General features: G+C 41.4%; 2 protein-coding genes across 2 annotated transcripts in view; both read left to right on the top strand.

Annotated features, from left to right (window-relative positions):
• The window catches only part of sptbn4a (spectrin, beta, non-erythrocytic 4a), a 38,101-nt gene extending 28,790 nt beyond the window's left edge, over window positions 1-9,311 (top strand). Inside the window, exons 14-19 of the mRNA XM_042092378.1 lie at window positions 377-1,302; window positions 2,619-2,679; window positions 2,771-3,027; window positions 4,233-4,403; window positions 4,804-4,846; window positions 5,919-9,311. Of these exons, the coding sequence (XP_041948312.1) occupies window positions 377-1,302; window positions 2,619-2,679; window positions 2,771-3,027; window positions 4,233-4,403; window positions 4,804-4,846; window positions 5,919-6,188 (1,728 nt within the window). The 3' untranslated portion in view covers window positions 6,189-9,311. The remainder of the gene's footprint in view (window positions 1-376; window positions 1,303-2,618; window positions 2,680-2,770; window positions 3,028-4,232; window positions 4,404-4,803; window positions 4,847-5,918) is intronic.
• Window positions 9,312-12,080: 2,769 nt separating this feature from the next.
• micu2 (mitochondrial calcium uptake 2) lies at window positions 12,081-21,587 on the top strand. The gene is made up of 12 exons (XM_042092379.1): window positions 12,081-12,301; window positions 13,387-13,522; window positions 14,156-14,187; window positions 14,315-14,390; window positions 14,658-14,705; window positions 15,724-15,806; window positions 18,126-18,182; window positions 18,528-18,628; window positions 18,980-19,151; window positions 19,351-19,459; window positions 19,857-20,014; window positions 20,253-21,587. The coding sequence occupies exons 1-12, from the start codon at window positions 12,101-12,103 to the stop codon at window positions 20,352-20,354; spliced, it is 1,275 nt and encodes a 424-aa protein (XP_041948313.1). The 5' UTR covers window positions 12,081-12,100; the 3' UTR covers window positions 20,355-21,587.
• The last annotated feature ends 1,070 nt before the right edge of the window (window positions 21,588-22,657 follow it).

The following is a 22,657-nucleotide window of genomic DNA, read 5'->3' as shown; positions in this document are numbered from 1 at the left end:
TTATTATATTTAACTGGTGTATGATTGTATTGTCTGTCACTGCATGTACAGAATATATGCTCTGTGTAAAGAAAGTGATATCACATTGGATTTTTGTCACAGTGATACAAAGTGAAACAAAATAAAGCTTTCTAAGACAGAGAGTACTTTTCTACGAGTTGAGTTTTTGCCTACCTACAGAGTAATGTTGACAGGTACTTTTCATACACAGTCATAAACATCAGCTCATCTTAGCTCACACAGCATACACAAGTATACTGTATAGCTTATTGTTGATACTATCAATAGTGTGGAGAGTGTGGATGCTGTTGATAATATTGTTGCCTGTTGTCTCTCCCACTCTCCCTGCTCTGTCTTTATGTTTGTCACCTATCAGGTGGAGAAGCTAAAGGAGGAGAAGAGCAGGCAGTCTTCTTCTTCATCGCTGCTCAACAGGCAGATGTTTCCTCTCTCCTGCCTGGTCGGGAGCTCGTCCTCCTCATCGTCCTCCTCCACGCCCTTCAGGCAGAGTCTCCAGGACCAGCTGGACATCAAGTCTGGCCCAGACGTGCCACAACTGGCTGCCCACTCCCTCGCCCAGAGACTGGGAACTCTGGCATCCTACAGCCCTGTCATGAACGGCTCGTCTTACCACGGCCTCAACCCACAAGCTGGGGTCGGCATGTCGGACAATCCGGGCTATCACGTGCTGGTCCAACAGGCCGGGCAGCTTGGAGTGGACAGCTCCAGTTACCATGGGCTAAACCAACAGGGTATGATGGGGGTGGACAGCTCCAGCTACCAGGGGCTGAACAATCCTGGCATGGGGGGTGCCGCCGCTGGCATGATGCCCGAGCCGAAGATGGCGTACGCGTGGCAGCACCTGAAGACCGACTGCATGCAGCCCAAGCTAAACCACATCCACAAGGCCGTCCCAGCGCTACTAGAGGCTCACCACGCCCAGCAGCAGCAGCAGCAGCAGCAGGGCCACCCGGTGGGCGAGATCCACCCAGGCATCGGCATCGACAGCTTGGAGCTGCTGCACGGCCGGCTCCAGAGGGACCCCCGCGGCAGCCGCTCCGACCCCCAGATGGACCACCTGCGACGGGAGCGCGAGTACAGGCTGGGCCGGCAGACCTCCAGCGAGCAGGAGATCCAGGCGCGCCTCAACGAGCTGCCCATGATCGTCAGGCAGGAGCGCTACCGCCGGCGGCTCGAGCGGCAGTCGTCCAGCGAGCAGGAGCAGGCCAGCGGCCAGGCCAGTGGTCAGGCCAGCGGCAAGCCCAGCGACCAGGAATCTGCCACATCGGACAAGAGGCCTGGGTGAGGGAGTCAGGACCGGTGTGGTTTATTCAATTCTATTTTCACTCAATTACTTTTTTCAATATGTTTATTTTGTATCTTGATTAGCTTATTACACTGGTCCAAGCCACATACCATGCAGTTTCAATATTAAGAAAGGCAGAGACACTGGTAAATGGCTGGCTGGTAAAAGCTTCGTTTAAAGGAGTGAATGCTAATTTATTGGATGGAAGAAGGTAGGTATGAAGAGATACTGATTGTTTTTTTGTTTTTTTTAATTAAAGGGTAGGGCCATTACAATAAATAACTGCACTACTTCAAGTAACCGGGTTTCCTGAGTATCAAAACTACAGATTTATTTGCAGTTCATATGAAATTCAATATTTTGGACATTAAAATATTACTGTGCTGTATTGTATTTCAGAAAAAACTGCAGTAACTGTCCCAAAATTGCAGATATGTTTTGCAAGGGTTGCAATATAGTTAATGGTAGCTAAAAAACACTAGCCACAGAGAACGCTATGTTGTTTAGTGACTTGTGGTGAAAGTGTGGTGGGCTTTACATCACAATGTTGCTAAATACATCAGTTAGCAAGCTGTCTGGCTTGAATCAGTAGGCTTGCTGTGTGTGTTGTTACTGGTTTTGCAAAGCTAAGCTATCGGCTATAGACCCTTTCAACAATAAAAACAAAAACAATGCTTGAACGTTCTATTTGGGCCCCAATCTACTTCCTCTGCATTAAGATAACATATGGAATGTTAAAAAGGAAGTCTTGTGGGGCCAACTATGATGCTGATAATGGAACTCTCTTGAAAGGGTCCATAAGGTAGTTAGCTTAGTAGTTTTGAGCAAAAACTCCTTAGAGCCTGTGTTGCAAGCAGAGGTTAGAAAAAGTGGCTAACATTACCCACACCTCCACACTAGTCAATCTAGCTCATGCATCCCATGGGGAGAAAGAGGACTAAGATGATTCTATATTTAGTGCTAACCCTTAAAGGTGTAGGTTTTTGAACGTTCTAAGTTCCGCAACAATTGAAGGTTCTAAAATTCTATGTTGAATTCATTGAACCCAGATATTCTTTAGAATGTTAATTTCCCCAACATTCCCGTCACACCGGTGTGACGGTACTCCTTTAAGGGTTAAGGGTAGTTGTAAAATGATTACCCATATTAACAACCATTATCTACTTATAACTGACTGCTCACTAACAATGTGTGCTTTAGCTTTCAATAGCTTCCTATGTCATGCTACAAATTTCTAGTATGTTTTTCTAGTGTTTTTTGCATAACTTGAACTTGTACAACCTTCTGACTGGGTGTCCTTTGATGTTTTTAGGGATAAACGCTCCACAATGGCTGAGATTGTTGAGCAGGTTCAAGAAAGAGAGGCAGCACAAGTAAGTGATATATGTATAGTTAAATGTGGATAATCCATATGAATAAGAATTTATGGAAAATGTATTGAAAATGGTTCCTGAACTCCTACAGGCCCGAGGGGAAGTGTACCGGCCCCCCAGTGTTCTCTCAGCACCATGTGGCCGCCTAGACCGCCCGCGGGCGAGGGACCGGCCCAAACCTCGGAGGAGGCCGAGGCCCAAAGAGCCAGAGGAGACGACCCGCCGCTCTCGATCGGCGCCCGCCCAGAGTGCGCTTGCTGTGCCAGCTATCCCCAGCCACACCGTCCAGGTGGAGGGCTTTCTCTACCGCAAGCACGAGCCTGAGGGCAAGGAGAAGAGTCCCAACAGGTAACAGAATCCCCACAAGGACTCTGCACCCAGCACAATACAGACACAAAACCATCACTACAGCACATCAGCACAGTCAATGTTAGGAGCAACTAAATTACTCAGATTACTGTTACTAAAGTTTACTCCTCAAGCTGTCCTCTTTGTTTTATAGCATGTACGGAGTATCTGTGTTTGAGTGACAGCATATGTAGGCCTATGACATCAACAGTGTCTCTCAACTAGGGCCTTAGGTAGAAACTCAATGTATGGTCCAGACCAAAAACATACTATCCATATTCTGTGCTCTTTTAGCCAATGATTAAATTAATAATGAATGGAATATGAATATTTAAAAATTGGAAACACACAATCTGTGCCTAAGATTATACTCAAGCAAATATGCCATGCATAACAGCCCCAACAACATACCTTGGAGACATGCTCACTAAGGACTGCATAATACAAGGCTGTCAGACAGAGCATTGGGGCAGCAGAGGGCCCCTTAAGGAACTCTATAGGGTACCTCTCCTGTAAGGTCTTTGTGCTTGACAAGAGGCTCAGTAGGTTGTGAACTGGGCTTGAAAGAATGCCGTTCAAAAGTAGATTGAACAAATTGTCCTGGACAACAGTTGACTGCATCCATACAGCCCAAGCACGACGAGAATGTCATTTTGGGGGGGCAAGTAAAATCTTAAATAAAACTAGCATATATCAAGTCCCACTGCACCAGGCTCTTTGCTGAAGAAGAGGTGTTATAAAAACTCTAGATGAAGAAAGCTTTGCATTAAAGTATTAGGGCCACAGTGACTGGCTCTGTGACCACTATTAACTCTTTCCTCTTTTCCTTCTCATTTTCATAGCCATGCTACATTTAGCATTCCTAATGTGTGCAAGGGAGAGCCATTTACAAACAGGAAGGATTAGTGCAGTAAAGCGACAATAGATAAGCTTACTCCCCCTGCTGGTTAGAAGCTGCATTACAGGCCCCCTAGTTGTACACACAATCTGTGAAGGAGAACTAGTAGTAGTTAAAGTGCTCATCAGTACATTCACGTCTGACCAAAAAGATGGACTTTTTTTCCAGAACCTGGTTTCTTAAATTTGCTACTTGGGTCGATAAGGACATGTGATCCAATGTGAAGTAAATGGATGTATTTTAATAGATTGGTAAGGGGATTACATTTTAACGTTTGGCTTTGTCTCCATCTGTGTTCCCTCCACAGCAAGTCCTGGGTGAACCTCTACTGTGTGCTCACCAAGGGAGAGATTGGTTTCTACAAAGATGCCCGACACACCACCACGCCATACAATGACGAGCCACTACTCAACCTCAACACCTGTACCTGTGACAGTACGAATGGATACAAGAAGAAGAAAAACGCCTTCATCCTGAAGTAAGACTTAAGAGAGAAAAAAAGAACCAACTGGTTCAAAAGTTCAAAAAGGAGTAAATGAGTAGTTTAAGAAGAATCAACTGACTGAATTTGCAATAACCTGAACACTTAAAACAAATATGCTCCCATATTTTATCTCAAAAATAATATTTTGATCTAAACTATTTGGAGTAAATAATTATGTTTATTCCATACCCAACAAATAGGTTGTAAAATAAATAAAAAAGAATACTCTTGAGACAAGAACATGACCTCATGTACTGCACATGGTTCAAATAATGATTAAAACTGTAAATATGATAATACACATATAGCACCTTGGATCATAGGGCGACAAGACACCCGTAGCGTTCTGGTCTAAGTCAGCAACACTCAACACAGCTCTATTTCTTCTTCACAGAGTCCCAAATTCAGATGACTATATTTTCCTGGCCAAGGATGAGGTAAGGACGCCCTTTGTCCTTGTCTCATCTGTGTGTGTGTGTGTGTGTGTGTGTGTGTGTGGCAAAAGTAAATTCACTCAACCATGTTTCCATTGTTAGGATCCTAGGTGCTATGCAGAGTTCAGGAGGAGTTTTCTTAAACACAACCACACACCACTCTTCCATTGACATACATTATTTTTAATCTAGCGCCACTCGGGGTACAAAGTGATAGTGCAAGAGAGTTGGGCTGACAGCCACTGGTTTGCATGCTAACTTTAGTGGATATCAACTGTGTTTTGACGTCATGTCAAAATGGTTGTTTCTTATTCTGTTGATATGTCTAGGTCATTTTTTTTAAATGTTTCAATCTAAAAGAACTCCACATAGCACTTTTAAGAATGGATTTCAGAATCTGCCAACCTGTGTTCAGGTCACTTTTTAGACTTTGTGGTTATTATTTGTAGGGGCCATATTGTTTCCAAATACGCAAATGAAACTCTCATCAAGCACAACCTTTCAGACAACAAGGATACATTCCCCTTAAAACTTGCTTCACCACACAGAAATCTTCAATTTAATTGAAGTCTATCAATATGTACACAGTGATATTGATATGCCAGGCATGTCACTAGAGTGGTTCATCTTTTCAAAAGAATGCATCCATAAATTCATGGCTAGAATGTAGCTGCTCCCTCCCTGATTCTAAATAGCCATGGACAGTAGCTCTCTGTTGTTATTAACTGTCATCAGTCTGCCCTTGCTCTGTAGGATTCTATCTTCCTCTGCTCTGCATCGTAATGCACTGATCTTAAACCACTGTACCTGGAACAGGGATAGAGAGACAGTATGTATATGTAGGGCCTTCAGGATCAGGATAGAGAAACTCTGCTCCAACGCAATACTCTCTATCTCAGCTCCCCTATTGAAGTCATTAGTAGTGCTCTTTATGGGCTGTGTCAGGCAAGTAAAGCCAATGGAGAGGGTTCAGTTAGGTGTGGAGAGCAAGGACAGATGGTGGACATATATTGAAGGGGAGCACTGCATAGGGAGCTTTTGCTCTAACTGACTCACCCAACCATCTCCCCCGCAGGAGGAGTTCAAGAAGTGGGTGTCCAGCATCAACGCCTCCCTGAAGGAGCACGAAGACATCATCAAGTGGGAGAAGCCCACCACCTCGTCCACAGACCCAGACAAGTCGGAGCTGAATGTGCGCTCGGAAGGAGCTGACCGGTCCGAGGGAGCCGACCGCTCGGAGAGAGGCGACGGCTCGGAAAAGGCTGACGGCTCGGAAAAAGTCGACACGTCGGAGAGGGTGGAGGGCCGGGACCCAGGGTCGAGCACTTCTGGCAGGAGCAAATGATACATAGTCACTCGTGTGAGAGGTTATCCATCTACCAGTCAGTCAATCTATCTATCAATCAATCTATCTAGCTATCTTATCTGTCTATCTATCTATCTATTTATTTATTTATCTATCCATCTGTTCACCTACCCAGCCATTTATCTGAGCAGAGGTGAAAGAGGAAGGTTTATTTTTCAAAGTTTATCCCTCTTTCAGTCTCTCTTGCTTTCTCTTTCACACAACTCTTCTCCCTCTGTCTGCCCACATTACTTTGCTCTCTCTGTTTGAATTTCTGCCCGGGTGTGGCTGAGTAATGTGCGTGTGTCCACATCATAATAAGCTAACTATGGGTATACATCACTCTATATTACCACACAGTATTTCTAGGTATGCTCTTCTGAAGACTATTCAAGCCTTTGGAGATGGTGAAGTACCCCAAAATGCAGGAAAAAAACAATCTTTTTTGTTGTTTTCTGGAGCAGTGTATACACATTTGTTGCTTTAAATAGTTATTATTTATGTGATGTGGTGTGTAAAATCTACAGTTCTACAGTTCTTCCAAGTTTTTTTTTATTCTGTCAGTGTACTTTGATTTAGCAGATTTGCATCTTCCAGTGATACTGAAGCCACTAACAAAAGCGCACACCCACACACACAGACACATAGACACAGACACACACACACACACACACACACACACACACCTTGTGATAATATAACCCATACGTAGCATGTGTCTACCCACTTCACAAGAAAAATAGAATGCTATTACATCATGGGAACCAAATGATCAGCTTCACTCCATTTCTTTGCAGATCATCTAGATTCCAGAGGTTTCAGTGGGGTACACACATTGTATACTTGTAGCAGTGTGTATTTATTCTTAACTACAACTTAACACCTTAAAGGGCAGCACTGCAGTGATATAACTTAAAGGGGTGGGGGAAGGTTGGCGGACCACATACCTTTATGTTTCCTCTGTAGTGTATTTGTACTGGGCGTGTCTATTCTTCTATTCTAGGGGCGTGTTTCCCTTCAAAAAAAATGTCGGGTAGTCTTTTGTCTTAAAAATTGTCGTGTTTTAGGATACCATGCTGCCAGACTTGTACTAACCTTGAGCATTATGCTTTTCCAATGAAATATGTGGGGAGGAACCTGCAAGAAAATGTGAACATCCTGTATGTAGGGAAACCTGGAAATCATAATATTGTCATTACAGTAATTAGGTAACATAATCAAATCAACATTCAAGATAGACAACAAGTCTTACCCATTATAAGTAGATAGCTTGCCTACTAAGGACATCTTTGGCTTCTCCAAGCTGTCCCTGGATTGTACCTTTGAGACAGTTTACTAGTTAATAATGAAATCAGAGGTGGGTTGTCTGAGCATCCAATGCTTTACACAACAATTCACAAATGCACATGCTTGTGTTCATCTGTGTGTACATGTGTACATCTGTGTTGACACTAATGTATGTGTGAATGTGTGTGTGCCTGTGTGTGTACACTAGTAAATCCAATCCAACAAGCTGTAATCAGTTGAAAACCAACCTCTTTTTCCATTTGTAAAAAATATACAACACAGCAAGCTAAATGTGTATTCATGGCTGGCTATATTCAGTAAAATGTAAAAACGAGAGTCAGTCACTTCAATTAGATATTGTTAAAAATGCATTTACCACGTTGTATGCAGGGAAAAGCTCTTTCTTCACTTAACACTGCTTATCAGGTTTTTGTCATACTTTTTTTACATATCTTGTAGCTAAACCACTGGTCAGTAACAGTGAATGCTATGACCAGGGTGTGTCTGATTCTCCTTCACTGTAGGTCAGTGGGGTGTTTTGTTACTGTTGCTGTTGTCTTTTGTTTGTTTTTTAGCTGTGTGATGGAGTTTAATTCATTTTCAGATGAAGTTGCTGCTTGCATTGTGTGTGGCATCTCTGATGCTCTCTCACTCGCGCTGTCAGGGAATGAATGTTTGCTTACTCTTTTTACAGCCACATTTGTGGTGGTTTTCCTGCCTGCCAGAACTATTCATATGCATTCAATTAGTTATTTTAATTATAGTTTATTTATTTATTTCATTGGGGCAAGGTGAATGCCTCATGGAGAATCACTTGCATTGGTCTAGGCTATACAAGAAACTCCCAGTTTGATCCCTAACCTTGAACACGAAGACCAAACTGAGAGAAGAGGCAAACAATTTCACTCATACTATTGCATGATAGTTGTTTCCATCATGCCACAAGATCAACATTCTAGGTGTTTTCTCTTGCAAAATTGTTCAGAGTTCCACAACACTTGCTTCACTAAAAAGGTGGAGTGGTGTGTTTGTAAGGGGGCAAAACTATTTTCACAAGACACCATTGCTATTTACCTCAGTGTTACATGGTCAGCATAATGGAAAGTAAATTCATATCTCACACATCTCCGCATGCATAAAACACAGTGAACATGTCCTGTTCCTTTATTGGGTATTAGAGAGCAGCCACTTCACTAGAAAATTATGAATGGTGCTGGAATATGTGAAAATACTGATTATTATTGCCAACTACAGGATTGCAGCCTTAAAAAGTCTCTGTCAAATGTTTATCTACTTTATAGCTTTGTGTGTCAGACAATTTAGTAGACCAGTTATTCACCAACCCTTCTGAATCACAAACCCCTTGCAAACACTGCAGTCACAACAATATACTGCTTTTTTTCAAAAGAAAATAAATTGAACATAGCGCTTTGTAAATTACATTTTAATGATGTCTTTTGGCTACCGATACAGCCATTTCTGCTGCTATGGGCTTCACATGTATGTTCACTCCAAAAAGACGCAAAACCAAACACTACCATCAAACAGGAAAGGGGACTGATGTTACAAGTGTTGTTTGCCAATACACTTCACCCTAGGTTGTACTTAAAGAGACACGCCACTGTACCACACAGACAAGCATTAGTGATAGAGGAGCTATGGGAATTCCCAGTGAAACCCTTTAACAGTGATCACACATACAGCAAACTGTCAGTATATCATGTAGAGTTGTGTAAACAGACATACTGTGTAGTTGAGGAATGTACAGTGTACAAGTAAGCTATGTCAGCTGAAACTCATTGCCCTCTGTGCTTTTGGCTTACTGTGGTAGTAGCTTTGGACCCCTCACCGTTTTATTATATTTAGAAAAATCGGAATCATTCCAAGTTGGCATTTCCCATTGAACAAAAGCAGGTACTCTTAAGGTAGTCTAAACTGTGTTACTTAAATGAGTGGGGATGCCAGGTTATTCTCCATGGCTCTCTCCGTACAACAGCTTTCCAGGCAAAGTGGGGGAAGGACTTGCAGTCCTTCACCAGTAGACTCCCCTGGTGTCTCCCAGGACAACGGCTGTGATTGGCATTGGAGAATCTCATTATAGATTGAGGCCACTAGCATTACCTTAGGGACGTCCGCCCCTTGTTTTCCTAACACATGGCAGAGTTTCTGCAAGCACCTCCCTATTCCTGCTCATTGTGAGACCCCTGCTGTTATGGCTTGGAGACGCGAATCAATCACTAGTCGATTAACTGAAGGGCTGGTCTTTAAAAAAATGTATTGAAACAAAAGTAATTGTTGTTGTTTTCTGTTGGGGAGGGGGGATGGAATTTAAGACATTTTCATTCCGTGACATCTGGATCTCACCAGTGTACAGTGTGTATATTGGTATAAAATGAATTATTTTTATGCAGTATTGTGTAGCTCTAACTCTGCTGATGAAGTATTGATCTAAAGTGAATATAAAAAAAAATGCTATGTCCACCCAGACAACTGCGCAGGGCAGAATAGAATTGTACTCTATGGAATTTAATGTGGAAAATATCCAACAGAAGATAAGAGACACTCATGCAAGCTTTTGATTTTTGCACCTCCACACTGCCCTCTCCATTGCGCCGTGGCGAAGCAGGGTTTATGAGAACACCTGACATATGTATCTAGTATTGCACAACTTTTGCACAGCTCCTTGTATGTCTTTTCCTCCCCAAATTTGTCATTCAAAGAAAAACTCCCTGACTTTACTGTGACGACAGGTCCGATTATAATAGAATGTGGCTGCCATGTGATTGATTGATGCTGTTCCCCTTTTCCCCTGTCTCTACCATCCATGTCTGTCTCCTCTGCACCCACTGATGTTGATCATTTGGAGGGGTAGGGGGAGGGGTGTGTGAGCTTGACTCGACAAAAGGGACTTCCTGGAGCCAGGCTCAATGTGAATAAAAAACAAATGGAACAACCTTCTGCACGAATTCTGCACGAATTCAGTCAAGGCTACAGATTCTCCCCAGAATGTCTTTGACACAAAAAAAGCACAATGTTCTCCCCTACAAAAAGAAAAAAGAATAAACAAAAACAAGAAATCAACATCCCATTGGAAGTGAGGGAAAAAGGATGAAGACTATCATCCTAACACAGACTCTGAGCCCCTTGTTTTTATGTTCGCTCCAAACCCCCTAAAACCCCCTCCACTGAGACAGGTGGCATCATAGCGGGTACGGACAGCACTGTCCGACACACACTTATGGCCACCAACACACCCTTTCAGTGTACTCACAAGGAACTATGGGAATCAGAATCCTGCTTGGACCACAACCTTTTGCTCTCACAGATGTGGACACCAACCTGCTCTATGTTTGTTGTTTGTGAAATTCAGTTTCTGTTTGTTTGCCATACACCCTGCAGCACCACCACCAAGCTTGCCCTGATAAGATTTTATATTATTATTCAAAGCTTAGTTGCTAAAAAGTCAAAGACTACTGTCAATTTTACTCCACAAGATATATCCCCCAGTAAAGATATATGGACTCTAAGTGGACTCTTCAGCTTGAAACAAATCAAGTAAGCCATTTCATATGAGGAACATAGAAGAAAAACACTACTAAGTTGCATGAACGAGAATATAGAGGCGATTTCTATGCAACAGCTGTGCATGTTTATAAAGGGTTCTACTCCTTCAGTACCCCCAGAGCAGGGCCAGATCGGTCCCAGTGCTGGCTACTAGCTGGGCCCCTCCTGGACAGGGCTGATGATGACTGTGTACAGAAGGACTGTGAAAGAAACAGATGACATGTGTAACTGAGATTTGTCATTTAAAATGAGAAAAAAAGAACAAAAACATCTCTGTGCTGATACCTTCACAGATTCATAAATACAGGTTGTATATATCAAACAGCTTGCGTGTCTTATTTGAAATCAACATTGCCACTTATTTGCCTTCCTGTTTGGTTAACCTACAAGTGTTCTTCCTCGGGTCATCCATAAACAGATCATCTGGTAAAGACCTGGACCTGCTCTGGCATGGAGCTAGTAGGGCACTGTGACTTCCACTGACATGCATTAACAGCAACACACTATCACATTGTTTTACATTTACATTTAATAATTTAGCAGACTCTTTTATCCAAAGCACTGTGTTGTTAAATGCTAGATAGATACTGGAAAATATCTCAGTTTGTGGGACAAATATTATTTAGTTCAGATTGTCTACTCAAGGCATTCAAATTGATGCATTTACATGTATTATTTAACGCAAAGACCTTTGGTTAGCCTACTTGTTTGCAATAAGAGTGTTATTGTAAGTTTTACAGATCAATGCCGTGAGAAAAAAGAATCCTGTTGCTTTATATGATGTGATATTTTACTAAATTGTCTCTAAGTGTAGCCTAACTCAGATTTAATTCAAAATATTTCACTTTTGGTGACTGCTGTCAATGGTTGTGAACAGACTTGGGGTACTTATAATATTTCAGCAATCTTTGTAGCGATATTTCTAGTCTTCTGTGTATTTTTAATGAGCCAGTATACGAACGATGAACGGTACGGGGCAGTATTGAGCCACTTATCTATGTGCGTGTCCTGTCAGTTACTACCAAGAAAAGGAGGAGCATAAACTTCGTCTATGTGAAAAGATGGCGACCTGGCGCTGGGTCGGTATAGGTGTGCGAAACTTTTTACGGAGATCCTGGTCCAAAACCCCGTCTCTGCACCGCGCAGTTGGCACTACTGCTTTAGGATCTATCGTCGGAGGGGGGCTGTTATTTTTCTATAATCACCATGCACCGACCTGGAAGTTTTTGTCACACACCGTCCACGCAGCAGAGGAAGAGAAGGTAATGTAAACAGTAGCATAGTTGCAAAGTTATTTCCAAGGCTATCCTAGGTAGCTGCGCGCACTAAAAGTCGAACAATTGATGATAAAAATCACTATGAAGTTAAAGGTGAAAAAGCATTTTGATGTGAGTTTTGAAGGCGTTGCGGACAATCATAGTAGCTACTGCCTTCTTCCTGACCCTGTTGTTGTTCGTGTCCAGATGACGTTCCGTAAACTTTTTCTGACGGTAATACCTTTAGGGAATGTTCAGGGAAGGTTCCCTAAAGGTAGGTAGGCATATTAAGCTACCTTCAGATAACCTAGGGAACGTTCCTTAAAGGTATGTGTTTGCTGGGTATAGGTTACTAACACACCCATACCTTGACATGGGCACGGCATTCCACCTCAGGTGTGGACTGCTGTCATACTTTGTCTGCGGGTATGTCTCATCACGTTGGAAAGTGTTATTGCTGCGTCAGTCTTTCGTAGTTAATAGCGTGTTAAATATAGGCTATTCGCACCTGAACTGAGGAACGCAGATGTAATGTAGGCACATACAGTAGGCCTAAGGGTGACATCAATTCTGCACAAATCATTCTTTCACACAAACTTACGTCAGAGCACTTGAAGTGCAAACAATATCGGATTTTTGGTTGATTTGACAATCAGTTAACTTCGAAACAGGCACTTTACTTTGAATAGACAATAGAAATACATCATAAAGCTAGGAGTGATTGACGTCAAAGAATCTAGGATCAACATTTGACACCTCCGATATGTTCTAAAGACGTCAAATAGCCCAGTTATCAAACAAGGAGCCAGAAGTGAACACACATGGATGGCTATAAAAACTGTGCTTTCGTTATACAACTTAACACGACAAAATACTTGTATAACCCTTGAGCCAGCTCCTTACTGTGATCTCGATGGCAATGCAGCATTTGTTGCACCTCCAACAGCATGGCATCCCAAAAACGCCCACAAATACCCTTATGTTTGTGTGAAAGAATTAATGTTGATCATGTTGATGTGTGAAATAATTGGCCTAGCCTACTTATTTGGTGGATGCATTTCATAATCTGAAAGTGGAACCTCTTGTTTTAGGAGGTTGAGATCCCCACGCCTAATATGTCGCCAAGGCGAATGCGCTTCAATCAGTTTGCCTCATTGATGTACGAAATGGAACCTTACATGACTCCACGAGACTTCCTCTTCTCTGTCCTCCTGGAGGTTGTTGACCGTAAGTAGGCTACTGTCCTGTAGAAACCTGTCCATCTGTGATGAAAGAGCCTCTTCATTTGTAATTCCATCTACCTTTTCATTTTTAATCTCTGTCAAACTCGGAGTGAGAAAGAGAACAATTTAGTTAACCTGCTTCCTCTGAGAAGGCCTGTTTAATTTCTTAAAAAGAAGGGTCGGTGCAGTAATGGTCAGCTGCCAATGCAGGAGCATAGTGCAGAGAACAACCTTTGTCCTGGTGTCAAATGTTTACAAACTGCATACTAGGGCATTCTCCTTCAAAAGTGAGTTTTTCCTCAGAGGCCCTTCTTCCATTCACAGTAAACACACTAGCTGAAATTATGTAGACCTTACATAACTGCGCTTGTCATCCTGGTAAATGTCCTACAGTTTCGATGACAGAAATGTAAATGCTTGTAGCTTGACGCAAAATGTCAGGGCCAAAGAAATGTGAACAGTATAAAGGCAGTAAAACCCCTCACAAAGATAAAAAAAAATAAAAATAAACAGGGACAGAATTATAATGTTTTTAAGTCCTGAAGCTACTGTTTGTGCAACTGAAGTTGCTACTTTGAAGTGCTCATAGTAGCTGTGTCTAACTTTGATTTGACATATGCACATTGTATGTTTACAGGTAAACTACAAAAGAAAGTCTTAACCAAAGAGGTGAGCTTGTTGTTTCGTCTTTGCTGATTGTACTGGATCTTCCTGGAAGTCTCATTTTATATATATATACACACACACACACACCTCAGAGCTTTGATGTTTCCAAATTCTGTTTGAACCCTTTCAGGAAGTTGACATAATGATGAACACTGCATCACGGGCTAAGGCTGGAAACAACTTATTCAGGAACTTTGGTGATAATGGTGAGCACACACACACACACGCGGTCTATGAACTCAGAGATGGTTCCTGAACGAGCACCTCTCTACTGTTTAATCCGGAGAAAAGATGAGCCCACCAGGTCCATCCGATAGGCTCGTTTGAAGAGGGGCTCCTGCAGAGCTCTGTGCCAGCCCTCTTACTCTCTCTTTACTCCTTCATTTTGTGAGATGACTTTAATGAGGCATGTTTTTCTCTCTCTTTCTTTCTTTCTTTCTTTCTCTCTCTCTCTCTCTCTCTCATCTCCCCAGGCCTGATCTCCTACACAGAGTACTTGTTTCTGCTGACCATTATCACCAGTAAGTGTCTGATTATAACAGCACAGGGTAAAGTTGATGTGATGGCTCTGTGAACTTCACTGAACATCATCTAACCTTACTTTGACTTGATCTGATGAATTACTCTGCTGCCCCAGTAAACTAAATTCGGCTCAGTGGATGATCTAGTGCGGAACGTAAGCACAGATGCTCTTATGAGTTGCCTTGATGGTGTGTTTCTGTTGCTCCTGTCTCTTGGGGAAATGCATGGCCCTTGCATGTCTTCAGCACCACCTAGTGTATTGGCATAATTATAGTTGACGAGTTGAGTCCTGTTAAATACAGTTGTCCTTTAATGATGCAATGAAGTGTTTGCTGACTGGTTCCTCTGTGGTCTTGGTATGCAGTTTAATGACGAGGGGATGAGAAGTTAAGACTCTCATTATTATTACTATTATTAGTACTCTGTTATTATTACTATTTAGTTATGCTATTATCTTGAAAAGAGGGTTTAACAAAAAAATGTAACATACAACGTTTTCATTTCTCATTGTATTATACTTCTCTAGTTTGTGACAAAAACATGTTACCCTCAGAAAACATATGAAATATGTTATCATCTTTTGAATACAACTGCTTTTAAAAGCTTTAAAAGTTGTTTTTATTCAAGATAATAGGATTGGAAAATGATAAATGGACTTGTAAAACCTTTTATCCCCACCACAAAAAATGTAATGATCAGAGATCTGTCAGCAAGCGCTTCACTTTGCTATTGGGAATGTTATCAGCAGTGTTTGTTGATGATTTTAACCGCCGGGCTACACTGGGCATGCAACTGAAGCGTTCCGCTCGTAGTGTGTAAAAATAGTTTTAAAAGACTATTTTTTTCGAATGTGCATCTGGTGTAGCCAGTTCCATTGATTATAGTGGAAACTAATTGTTGCAGCATACAGTAGACTTTGTGAACAGAACGTATCAGTTTTGCGCACGGTGTAGCCCGGCTGTAAGACTTAGAAAGGCTATGTGAGTTGCTTTACCAAGCCCTGCATTGTGATTCCAGAGCCTCACACTGGATTTCATATAGCTTTCAAAATGCTTGATATCGATGGCAATGAGCATGTGGACAAAAAGGAGTTTGCAAAGGTAGGTCATTTTAACTTGTTCTAAAATGACTTTGATTGTGTGTGTATTACTGTGTCTCCACATGCTAAAATCCCTAATGCCATTGAACCACATCCTAACACCTTCTTATGTGTATGCATGAAATGAAAGAGGCACAACAGAGTTCATTATTATCTGAAAGAACCACAGAAGTGTGGTAGTATATTATCAATGACAGGTGTTGATATACAGTGCAACCGGAAAGTATTCAGACCCTTTCCAGTTTTCCACATTTTGTTATGTTTTAGGCTCATCTTAAAATGGATTCAGTTCATTTTTTCTCTCATCAATCTACACACAATACTCTAAAACTCCACAAAAAATCAGGTGTTTGGAGTGTTTTGTAAATATATAAAAAATAAAAGTCTAAAATATTAAATTTACATAAGGATTCAGACCAACTTTGTTATGACACTTGCAGTTGATCTCTGGTGCATCCTACTTACAATGGTCTTTGAGATGCTTCTACAAATTAATTAGAGTCCACCTGTGCCTAAATTAATTCATTGGCCATTATTAGGAGAGGTACAGTAGACATCTCTTTATATACAGTCTCACAGTTGATGGTATATGTCAGAGTGAAAACCAAGCCACAAGGTCAAGAGAATTGTCCTTAGACCTGTGAGACAGGGTTGTGTGAAGACACAGATCTGGGGAAGGATACAAGAACATTTCTGTAGCATTGAAAGTGCCCAAGAGCAAGGTAGCCTCCATTATTCTCAACTGGAAAAGTTTGAAACAACTAACAGTCTTCCTAGATCTGGCTGCTCAGCCAAACTGAGTAATTCGGGACAAAAGGGCTTTGGTCAGACAGGTAGCCAAGGGCCCAATGGTCACTATGAATGAGATTCAGAGTTCCTTTGAGAGGGTGAGCGAAGCGTAAAGAAGGACAAAAGTGGACAGATGGAGGCCATTTTTTGCCAGGAGTTTGCCAAAAAGCACCTGAACGACTCTCAGACAATGACAAGTAAAATCGTCTAGTCTGATGAAACAAAGACTGAACTATTTGGCCACAATTCCCAGTGGTGTGTGGAACAAACTAGGCACGAAGCTACACTGATGTTTGTCCTTCTTTATGCTTCTCTCATCCTCTCAAAGGAACTCTGAATCTCATTCATAGTGACCATTAGGTCCTTGGCTACCTGTCTGACCAAAGCCCTTTTGTCCCAAATTACTCAGTTTGGCTGAGCGGCCAGATCTAGGAAGACTGTTAGTTGTTTCAAACTTTTTCAGTTGAGAATAATGGAGGCTACCGTGCTCGACCTTGTGGCTTGGTTTTCACTCTGACATACACCATCAACTGTGAGACCTTATATAACGAGATGTCGGCCTGTAATGGGCAATGAATTAATTTAGGCACAGGTGGACTCTAATCAAGTTGTAGAAGCATCTCAAGGACCATTGATAGAAGTAGGATGCACCAGAGCTCAATTGCAAGTGTCATAACAAAGGGTCTGAATACTTATGTAAATGGAATATTTCAGACTTTTATTTTTTATAAATTTACAAAACACTCCAAACGCCTGATTTTTTTGTGGAGTGTTTGGAGTATTGTGTGTAGATTGATGAGAAAAAAACATGAATTGAATCCATTTCATGAGTCTGAAATATAACAAAATGTGGAGAACTTGAAAAGGCCTGAATACTTTCCGGTTGCACTGTAGTTCATCTCAGCTCATCAATGGTCTTGTCATCAACGGTAGCTTTTGTTTTTCATATTGATGGAGAATGTCGTGACAGGTAAAGCATGTGTTTGGAATGAGTTGTTTGTTTATTGTAACACACTTCTCTGGGTCTCCAGCTGATTTATTGATCTGAATGTAAAGCACACATAGATAGAATAAAAGGCTGAGTGAGGAAAAGCCCCTCTGAGACACTTAAAAGAGTGCACAGCCAAGTGGCTTTGGCCTCTCAAGTTTCCCTTTCCTGTGTCATAGCTTGAAAGGTTGCCAAGAGTGACAAGTGTCCCATCATGTGCTACTGTATGCATGTGTGAGTGAACAGAGGGATTTTTCATAAGCTAGTCAAACAATTAACAATCAAGCTGAATGGAAATATTGCATGTGCCCCCTTACTGTTATAAGACTTTTCACTGAATAAACCTCTCTGTAGTCATTTGATCGGAACTTAACACCCTGTTATTTTATGTACATTTCTTATTGCTGCTTTAATGTGGATATATCAGAAGGGTAAGTAGAGATACGCAATGATCTGATTTTAGAAGATCTCGCTCAACTTGATAGATTTTAACTTGTCAATGTAACATGTGGCTATAAAGTTGAGTTTTTTTTGTCTTTATAGTTGAAGAAAATTCTTGCGAAAAGGAAAACGAAGAATCTTCCTGAAAGTAGCACTGAGGTAAACAATATCCTCTCTCTCTCTCGCCCTGTGGCTGTGATATTCTTTTAGTTGTGCCCTGTGGTACTTGAGAGAACCTCTGTAACAGGACCATTTTTGAAAAGCTTAATTTAGCTGGTTTACATTCTGAGCTCCCGTGGGCTCTGCTCTGAACAGCTCGGTTTCCACAATGGTCCAAATTCAGCTAATCAGGCACCCTCACTAAAGTGCATTCTCACCTACCAATTGTGGGTATCGCCTAGAGTCGCTGTAGAGTACTTACACATTCTCTGTTCGCTTGACAGTGTTCATTAATAATAAATGTAAAATAAATGGCCTGTGAACTGCACCTGTCCTGCCTAACAGAATGTGACCACTGAGGACACAGAGGAGGTGAGCACCACCCTGCAGGCTTTCTTCTTCGGACGCAATGGCAAGAAGAAGCTTCAGTACAAAGAATTCAGCAGGTGAATCCTCTTGTCCTCTGGGCTGCTCTCCACTGACAGATTATTAGCATGTGCTGTGAAAGTCTCATTCAAGACTTATTGAGATTTGCCTGCCAGGGTATATTTAGGAAGACGCTAATCTGTTGGAGGCATGTGTGTGAGCCTCATTGTTTTTCATTTGTTTGGCGTTAATTGACTTCTACGAGCACATTGTGCCTCTGGGATACAATTAAAGTTATTCTTCTTTTTTTTTTTGATCGATTTATTTTTATTATCCCTTGCACCCTCTTACTGTGACAATAACGTCTTTTAATATAAAAATCATTTCATCTTAACTGATTCTTTTTTTTTTTTAATCTTTTTCTGTTTCAGATTTATGGAGGACTTGCAGGCGGAGGTGCATGAGATGGAGTTCCTGCAGTTCTCCAAGGGCATGGACACCATGCGCAGGGAGGACTTTGCCGAGTGGCTGCTGCACTACACCAACGAAGAGGATAACGAGGCCTACTGGGAGAATATGAGAAAGAGGATCCCCACTGGCCAGGTGCTGGAGTTCACACACACACACACACACAATGCATGCTCAGTTACGTAGCATTATGTAACATACAGTGAGAAGTACTGGAATGAGGAATGTAGAAACTGGAAGTTACGTTTTGGTGTGAAATAAGGAGGCATGGGAGAGTCTATGTGTGATGTGTGCTCACCTGCAGGGTTTTTGTCTTGGTTTGTCTCTCATTCAGAGTATATCATTTGCGGAGTTTAAAGCCTTCTGTCTGTTCACCAATAACCTGGAGGACTTTGCCTTTACGGTTAAGATGATCAGTGAAGCTAACCGACCAATTGGAATGGGTAATGTTGTAGTCTACTATGTTGGACATCATTTATCTCATTAAAAGTAAATGTCTTAGCACCACTTCTGTCCCTATATGTTCATTGAATAGATAATTTAATGGATTGGGTTGGCCAATATTGAGAACTGAAGAATTGAAGATCTCTTTTTTCATCATGCACCCTGTCTTTCTCTGCATTTTCATTGGGCAGAGTGTGTACCATGTATAGCAGAAAAGTTCAACTCATTAAATCCTTTCTTGAATATATGCAAATTGTGTATTAATTGTGGAATGTAATGTAAAATGTGTATTAGATTTACATTGTTTTTGTTTACTGGGCAGTTGCCCTCTGATTGGAGCTTTGTCACTGAGACTGACGGGCAGCTTCTTCCTGTGTCCTCTCCTCTGAAATGCAGCCCAGTTTAAGAGAGCTGTGAAGATAGCCACAGGCCACGAGCTGTCCGAGAACGTCCTGGACACTGTGTTCAAGATCTTCGACATGGACGGAGACAACTGCCTGAGCCACAAGGAGTTCATCGGTGTGATGACGGACAGGGTCCTTCGGGGACTGAGGGTAAAGGCTCTCGGCTTAACCTACTGTGCCACCGTAACCAGACATGTGCTAACATTAGCTTAACCTACTGTGCCACCGTAACCAGACATGTGCTAACATTAGCTTAACCTACTGTGCCACCGTAACCAGACATGTGCTAACATTATTTGAATGCTGCTAAAGCCAATAAGAAGACTTTCAACTGAGTTCAGTGTTTGTTTGTTTGTGTGTGTGCGTGCGTGTGCGTGTGCGTGCGCAGGTCCAGCCCAACCATGGCCTCTCTGACTACTGGCGTTGTGTGAAGAGGGAGACTCTGAAAGGCGCCCAGGAGGCTCTGGGAGAAACTGGCAGTCCATTTTGACCGGGACAGAGGACGGGGATCAGGTGTGCCCTGACTCCAGGTGACCCGGGACTCGCAGGGGTGTGGTCATGCTAATCTCTCCGCATGACATTATTCTAAAAGATGACAAGAAAAGCCAATCCATGTCTAGACCTCAAGCATAAAAGGAAAAGGGAAATTAGATGTGTACTGATTTAATTATTATTGGGATTTGCTCAAGATACTGTATATATCCATGCTTCATCCTTTCGGGATGCTAAACAAGAGCCCTGTAATAATAAGACCTGTAACACCATGGTGGATGCACTGAAAATAAAAGTATTGTGTGTGGTTGTGCAGATATGTTGAGGCAAGTTCACTGCTTAGCTTCACAGCGAAAGACAAGTCATCCTCTTCAGATGAGATGAGTTAATGCTGAATATACTATTTTGAGTAAGTGTGTTTACCCTTTATCGAATATTCAATTTGTTGACCTACATGTTTGAAGTTGTTGTTTCAGCTTGACCACCGACCAACTTTAGGAAAACATCAGCCACTAGGCCTATGACTATCAAATTATGATAGTTTTTGTTTTTGTTGTTGTTTTGCTTTGGTTTGGTTTGTGCAATGCACTTCAAAGCTGAAATTATTTCTGAGATACCAAAGAGAGTTAATGGATGACCGTTTGACCAAGTTTACAACAATCCTTTGGCACTTTGTTTTAAGGACTTTGACAAAGCGCTTGTTTTTAAGGTGACCACCGTGTTGCCTACGGACATGCAGCTATTGTGACATCAGTGCCATCTGTCCCAACTTTCTAGAAACCACTGTCAAAAGACTCCCACTGTTTTCAAGGATAATGATACAGAATCTAAATGAACTCTGTTCATTGTTTTTTGGCTGTTCCTCTACAAAAATGCTATCTTACCTGCGTATGTGAGTTTACATTTTTCTACTTCTACTGGTGTATTGGTTTATGTGAACTTCAACCTGTGGATGATCTGTTGACAAATGTTTTTCTTTGCACTTGAATTTATCACAACTTAAGGCATGTGTGGCTGCTTTTTAACCAGAACCTTTATAAACTAGAAGCCATGCCATTTTAGACATTAAAATGTCTATATTATGAGTTATTTTGTGTGTCTACTACTCACTTTCGTTTAAAATCATGCAGAAATTAATTTGGTATGTGTGTTTCGGTTGTCATAAATGTGTCATCAACTGGTTTGGTACAAATAACAAATGTAGCATTAAAATGCTCTTTATAACTATAAAGTGTGTGGTGTTTTGATGTAGTTGTGATGTATACATCATTAAGCTGCAGTCCTCTGTCTACCCTACCCAAAATAAACAAATAAATAAATAAATCTGATACCTGCAGGGTCTCCACTAGCCTGGTCCCGCCCACCTAGATGTTCTTTCAGGGAGATCTAGTCTGGAATACCATAGTTCATAACTGTTTCCCTCAGACAAGAAAAATGTCAGGCCTATCAGCGACGAGAGGGGAAGATTAAACGGAAACTTGTTGTGATAAACAGAACCAGCAACACCAAACTTTGAGTTTGGATTTTTCCAGGTTAGGTCCCCACGGCCCTGGAAATAAACAAAATGTATTCCATTTTAAAAGCAAGGGAAAGTCACGAAATTCAGCGTGTTTTTTGAAAGTTTTGGAAAAATCATGGCACTTCCACGTAGATATAATGAAATTGTTATTGTGCTTTCCCAGGATCGTATTTTGATCTGTACATTTCTGTAGTGTGATGCAGTTTTTTGTACTTTAATTCTCATAGTTCTAGCCTATCCAAAAAGGAACAGAAAAGGTTGTTTAATTTCCTTCAGTATTAAAGCCTAAACTAGAATGAAGTGTGCAATTCTGTGTACCAGATTGTGAAAATAATGAACATATTAAGAGTTCTTTACAAGTTATGAAAAAGTCTTGAAATGTCAATGAAATATAGGTGGGAACCTGTACCTGGCTTTCAAGATAACTCAAAAGTAAACCTGTATTCAAGCCAATATTATTATATTATCATCAAAATAGTCAAAGTTGATACTTCAGAGAGATGATGTTTTGTAGATGTGTTTACCCATCTGTAAAAGCAATAGAATCCTTTTAAAAAGAGAGATGTGATTTGCTCACTATCATTGGGAAGATGACAGAGATTGATATGTGGCATTTCATCTTCATGGTATTTTATACATTTCACTTAATCAGGCCAACCTGTCTTGCAAGCAGCAGGATGTGAGCTGGAGAAGGACTGCCATCTACTAAAGTGCACATAGTTTCTAAAATAATAGGTCAGTCAGTTTCCCAAAAGTATTTTCAAGGACCACAATTACGCACG

This window comes from Alosa sapidissima, chromosome 5, assembly GCF_018492685.1.
Source record: "Alosa sapidissima isolate fAloSap1 chromosome 5, fAloSap1.pri, whole genome shotgun sequence".
NCBI classification, from domain to species: domain Eukaryota; kingdom Metazoa; phylum Chordata; class Actinopteri; order Clupeiformes; family Clupeidae; genus Alosa; species Alosa sapidissima.
Note: the sequence above shows the minus strand (reverse complement) of the source record. Positions and strands in the feature narration are given on the sequence as shown.